The 6332-nt window shown below is 39.9% G+C and overlaps 1 protein-coding gene across 10 annotated transcripts in view; it reads left to right on the top strand.

Annotated features, from left to right (window-relative positions):
• HNRNPM (heterogeneous nuclear ribonucleoprotein M) overlaps positions 1-6332 on the top strand; it is a 43758-nt gene that overhangs the window by 18764 nt on the left and 18662 nt on the right. For 6 of the 10 annotated variants that reach the window (XM_019667639.1, XM_019667646.1, XM_019667637.1 and 3 more), the window contains exons 3-8: positions 1651-1703; positions 2621-2628; positions 2718-2811; positions 3904-4095; positions 4793-4946; positions 5787-5836. In XM_019667639.1, coding sequence (XP_019523184.1) covers positions 1651-1703; positions 2621-2628; positions 2718-2811; positions 3904-4095; positions 4793-4946; positions 5787-5836 — 551 coding nt within the window. The remainder of the gene's footprint in view (positions 1-1650; positions 1704-2620; positions 2629-2717; positions 2812-3903; positions 4096-4792; positions 4947-5786; positions 5837-6332) is intronic. The other 4 variants (XM_019667644.1, XM_019667640.1, XM_019667647.1 and 1 more) reach the window with 2 other exon arrangements.

The following is a 6332-nucleotide window of genomic DNA, read 5'->3' as shown; positions in this document are numbered from 1 at the left end:
TCACTGGCCCTCACATGTGGGATCCGAACCGGGGTCTGCTGGCGTCCCAAGCCAGCTCCCAACCAACACGCCACTCGGCCGGCCCGGTGTGACTACCCTTTGTCCGTGATCATTTTTCAGTTTGCCCCACAGGAGTACGTAACTCTACAGGCCAAACTGTACCAGTCCCTCCTATTTCCTTTCTTCGCATCTTTGCACTGATTCTATCTCCTTCCTGTTTTATGCAAAGTGCCGGTTTGGTTAACATTTCAGGAAAGGACAGGGGAGGCAAGGCTGTAGCCTTGAACTTTGAACACTTGGCCTTCTTGCTTTCAACTGCCATGCAAGTACATTACTAATGAATATGCCTTTCAAATTACTTTTATTTAAAAATAATTTTATTTTACATTTAAATCATTAATATTTAAAAATACTCAGTAATTTTAATATCCTTTGAACAAAAGAGTTAAAATAAGCAGGGCTTGTTGAGACCATTAAGAGGGTTATTTTAACCCTTGTACTGCTAAACCAAACTTGAAAACTGAATCAGAGAAGGTTTTATCATCATAAAAATAACCTTTAAAAAAAAAAAAGGATATTTCTGAGAACAAAAGCCCTCTTCTTGACTTTGGAGAACCTGCTTAGAGATTGTTTTCTCCAAGTTATCACTTGAAATTTCTGTTTTCTGTGTGCCAGCTTCAAGTTCAGCCGTTTTGGTGGTTGGTTGTCTTGATGGGTTCTAACATCTGATCATGGTGGTCATGAATTGGCAATCCAAACCTTGAGGAAAATCTGTGGAATCATTTGAAATGCTTTGTTTTTTCACCCCTTTGTGAAATTAGAATCATGTGAATCTGTTTAACTGTTCAGATGCCAATTGAATTCTAAATTCTAAAAATTTATCTGTGTCCTTTAATGGGAGGTTGAGAAAGCAGCAAGAATAAAGAAAGCCTGGCTTATTCAGAGAATCCAGATGCTGCTCTGATATTGTGATAGGATATTCAAACAGCCTACTTCTGACGGTTGTGGAGACTAGTGCTGAGTGTAGGACCAGCTACAGAATTTGTGAGGCCCAGTGCAAAATGAAAACATGGGGCCCATTGTTAAAAAATGATTAGAAATTTTAATATGACAACAGCATTAAAGCAAGCCCGTGAGCCTCCCTGGTGCAGGGCCCAATGTGATGGTACAGGTTGCACACCCATGTAGCCCGCCACAGTGTGAGTGTCTTTGAACCTACATATATCCTTGATTTAGCATTTGAGCTCAGCTCAGCGGCATTGCAATTGGTGTGTTTACCTGCTTTCACCAGAGTATATGTATAAAACTTTTTTGTTCCTCCCAAAAGCGAATTACGCAGACTTCTTTCCTATAGATTTGGATTGCCTCTAGTCATGAATGAGAGTTCAGACAGGGAAATTGATAGGAAATCTGTGGAAATAGCTTGTTTGTGGTGGGAGGAAAATCAAGGACATATTGTTAACAAGTTTTACCTACTTTTACTGCACACCTGTAATGCCTAGTTCGGTGGTTTTAGAGAATATGGAGTGTTTCTGGGCTTTCTTATAAGGCAGAGGCTCCATACAAGGTTGCTGATGATTGTTCTAAATTCCCATTGTTTTCTTGGCTTTTCTCCCTTGGTTTATGTGTCGTCTGGAAACTGATTTGTAGTTGGTGAGGTAACATACGTGGAGCTCTTAATGGACGCTGAAGGAAAGTCAAGGGTAAGTGTCTGAGAGAATTTCTTCTGTGGATTTACTACATGAAAAATGTAACTGTATGGTGGCGTGGAATCGAATGAAATCAGGAAGGCAGTGAGTGCTCATGTTACAGTAGCTATGTTTGATTTTGCCAAACATTTGAGTGGGGTGGGAGGGGATTTGCAAACGGGAGTCCCGCTTTTCCAAATGGCTGGCCAAAGAGCTTTTTGGTATTCTGTTTGGATGCCCAATTTGGATAACTGGGGACCAATAGCCGCATTGTCTCTTTGTTAACAGAGGAATTGGCTGTGTGTGAATTATGCATGGAATTTTAGCGGTGGTATATTAATGTAAAACGTGTGTTCTTGTCTAGAAAATGTTACTCTTGGTTGTTTGCTGCATTTGAAAGTGGTGTGAACCAAAGATTCCGAAAAGTTGCCTTTGTGCCAGTAAATTGTAAAACAAATATTTAAAACCTGAACGTTTAAAATTGGCCTAGTTTAAAGAGACAATAAACTATTTTCTGTCGTGCAATAGAATGGCTTAGAATAACCAAAAGGATGAGCTTAATTTATGGAAGGGATGGATTTAGGAGGAGTATGATAAGGAATTGATTGAGTTCAGAGGGAAGCAGATCTAAAGTTTGTGTGATTTCTTGGAGAATCTGAATTTAGGTCTGCTTATTATAACTTCAACTATAGTGCAGTGCTGGTAATGTGCAGGAAAAGGAGATAAGCAGGAGCCCAGCTTTTAGTAAGGAAGGCTAGGCAAGACACTTCTGTCAGTTTCCCCTGAGAAGGGTTAATTTAAAAATAAAACAAAACAACTTTGTTACATAAATCATTTTTATTTTATAACTGTCATTGATATTTACTATTTTTTTCTTGTCTTTTTTTCACCCTTTCCTTGCTCTTCTGATTGGTCTGTGGCTTCTTCCAAAGGGATGTGCGTAAGTATTGTCTAGTTACTTATTGCCAATTCTGAGAGCCTTCTAAGTTGTAGGACTCGTTTCACTCATTTCCTTTTGACTCTTCATAGCGTTGTTGAATTCAAGATGGAAGAGAGCATGAAAAAAGCTGCTGAAGTTCTAAACAAGCATAGTCTGAGTGGAAGACCACTGAAAGTCAAAGAAGTAAGCTCTTGAAAACCTGTGGATATCGTTTGTGATTGTCGAGTTGTCTATTTGGAGTTAGGAAAAGACAAAAAGACAAAAATAGTCCTGGACTACGTTTTACAGAGCAGACTAATGTGTTCTTGATGAAGAGGGTCATCACAGGCTTCAGTAGTCACTCCTGTAAGAACGAGCACACCCTGAGCGACTGCCGCCGGCCTTTCTAATGTCTGTGATCAGTCTGTGACCAGCCTGCCTCGCTTTTCTCAGGGGCACTCGAACTGAGCCTGTGCTTTTCTGTTGGGTTTTTTAATGGGTTCTACACCTACACTTACACCCAGTTTGATCCCTATTCTTGCCCCACCTTTGTTTTTCTTTTTTAAAGTGTTTGTCATTACTCAAATCCTCTTTTTTATATCTAATCCAAATCTCAAATACCTTCTCTCCCTCCAGGAAGGGGGAGGGTTTTTTTGATGACTCAATCCCTCCTTGACTTATTTTTACCTCTTCTTGGAGGAAGATCAGTATATTCAGAGCTCAGAGTGGAGAAAGTATGGGTAGAGTTTAAGGTCTCTTGTGTGTTGAAGGTGATAACACAAAAGGGCAGAGTGTTTAAGAATAGTGTCAATACCAGAGCTTCACAAACCTGTCCAGACTTTACACAGGTGTCAGACGACTGAATAACATGAAGGATGGAGAGTACCTTGGTGATCTAGAACTGTGTTTTCAAACTTTTGGAAAAATCACTGAGTTTGCAGGAGTTACAAAACCCCCATTGAATTAGTATGATTCAACTATACCAAGTCTGTGAAGACCTTATTTCAATCTAGAAGCGCTATATTTTGTTAACTAACTATGTCCTCCATCCCCTCTCTCTTTTTTATTTAGTTCAATTGAAAGCTAAATTTTATACCCTTTCTTTTTCATTCCTTCGGCTGGGATTCTTCCTGGCCTAGTGGTTGAGTTCATTTGAATTTCTTGTTATAGATTTTGAAAAATGCTTTCGAAAACAACCTCTCAATTTCCGAAGTTTTGGGACTATCACTTACTCTGCGAGCATGGTTTTAGATGTCACTGTGTCAGTTAGATGTAACGCTTTTGTGCTTGTTTTAGGATCCTGATGGTGAACATGCCAGGAGAGCAATGCAAAAGGTGATGGCTACGACTGGTGGGATGGGTATGGGACCAGGTGGCCCAGGAATGATTACTATCCCACCCAGTATCCTAAATAACCCTAACATCCCAAATGAGATTATCCATGCATTACAGGCTGGAAGACTTGGAAGCACAGTCTTTGTAGCAAATGTAAGTAAATGAAACAGTGTCGGAAGTAGAAAATCAACTTCATGAAACCTTCTTGTCAGTGTATTATGAAAGTAGTTCTGCCGTTTGTGAAGAAACGCTTTAGAAAGGGTTATGTTATCTTCTTGCTCTATTTTTTAAAAATCAGCCTTGGGGTTGGGTGGGCTTTGTTTCCTAATGACCACTGAGTCATAAATTACAGGCTTGACTGATTCCACTGGGGCCCTGTTTATTGCGTTTTGCTGTTTACAAAAATGGCAGCTGAGTCTGCACTCTTGGTGGGTCTATTTAAGTGCAGGATAAAGAAGTTAGCAGAGATTGTATACTGACACTTTCCTCTTGTGTCTGGGATGAATGGTAATGCCTTTGTCATTTGTAAAAGGAAATATTTTTAAAAGGAAGTGGGCTGGGGAGGATGATGATAAACCTTAGCTGGGGAACAATTTTTTAAGTGTTCAAAAATAAGCATTAATTTGAAACGTTTGAGGTGACTTAAGCTGTTCTTTCGGAGGAAGGAGGCAGTAAATAGCACTTAAGGCCAGACTTTATAATCCTATTTGAAAAAATTGCACTGCAGTCGATGATAAGTTTTTGTGACATTTTCTAATGCTTATTTCCAACCAAGGCATGTTGTGTTCATGTAATAAAAATTTTCTTAAGATGTCTGTATTGAGATTTTTCTTCCCTATCTTTTGATTAGCTGGATTATAAAGTTGGCTGGAAGAAACTGAAGGAAGTTTTTAGTATGGCTGGTGTGGTGGTCCGAGCAGACATTCTTGAAGATAAAGATGGGAAAAGTCGTGGAATAGGCACTGTTACTTTTGAACAGTCCATTGAAGCTGTGCAAGCTATATGTATCCTTTTATTGGAATTCAACTCTTGGTGGATGGTTTGGCCTAAATGTTGTATTATTAATATACCTATGTGTGGAGAAGAGGTTACTGTGTATTACTATTTCCTGAATGGCTAGAGGGAAAGCATTACTGTGGAATTTGCAAGTTCTCTGGGATGGAATTGATTCAGTCCTGTGTAGGTAGAAGGGCTGGTTAGCAAATAGGCACATTCCCACGAGCGGTCTTTTCCAGTGTGTTTTTTTTGAGGAGTCTGGTTTGAAGGGGGAAATCCGAAGAACATGCCACTAAAGAGAAATTCGGTCATTTTGTATATAATTCTTTATAGGGCCCTCTCTTTCCAGTGGATTGACATCATTCTGGAAGAGCACTTCTCTCTGACCCTTAGGCTGCTTACCCTACAGTTACATCTTTGTAAGCACAGTGGAGAATACACAAAGGAACACAGTCACTAAACTCAGGCAAGACTGTCACCAAGTGTCTTACCCAGAAAACATGGTTCTTCAAAAACGGTAGGATATCTGGCCCATTGGACACGTACAGAAAATTGATGCCAGTGCTTAAGAGGATAGTTTGGCAAGAAGTGTAAGGTGGTGTGAACCATGCTCCACACCTAAGGAATAAGCTGAGGTTTACTTCTTCCCCCCCTTGAGCTTTATTTATTGTTCCTTTTTTGCTGACTGTAGAAACACATACTTGAATGTGTCATGAAGAATCAAAATTGCTCATAAATTCGCCACTTAGAGGGACTTGGTAGCAGTTGGGTTATTTTTCTCTTACGTATTTCTCTTCTGCTGTGCGTGTTTTTAGAATTATAAGAAATAGCCTTAATTGTAATATCAGCTATGTTTAATGGCCAACTGCTATTTGATAGACCAATGCACGTGAAAATGGTAAGTTAATAGGATCTCTTTCTCCATAATATACTCAAATACGTGGGGTTATTAAGAGTGTACACATAGCCATTATTTATGGATCAGTGTAAGTTAAATAGGGTGCACTACGTTGAGCAAATTTATGACAGAACTTTTTGCTCATGCAACTCTTGCTTCAGATATATTTTTCTTTGCATGGTTGGCTGATTGGCGTGGTCAGGAGGTCCATTGAGCATCCTGCTTGAGCAAGTGATCAATTTCAAAATATGGTTGTATACATGGGTTTCTTTTTATTTATTTATTTTTTTAAATTGGGGAATTGGTGGAAGGGGAACAGACAAGGTGCTGTTGTTTTGTTCTTCAGTCTAGTTGTGGAGGACATTGTTTCACTGGCCCAAGTGCTACCATCATTGTGCTCTTCCCTGGCGAAGCAGATCAGTCACCGGCTTCTGGCTCACGCTAGCTGCTGGTTACACACGGTAGCCCATGGCAACCCACTGCAGCCTACGCCGTC

The sequence above is a fragment of the Hipposideros armiger genome, unplaced genomic scaffold, assembly GCF_001890085.2.
Source record: "Hipposideros armiger isolate ML-2016 unplaced genomic scaffold, ASM189008v1 scaffold_502, whole genome shotgun sequence".
Lineage (NCBI taxonomy): Eukaryota > Metazoa > Chordata > Mammalia > Chiroptera > Hipposideridae > Hipposideros > Hipposideros armiger.
This window is presented reverse-complemented; position numbering and strand designations above follow the sequence as displayed.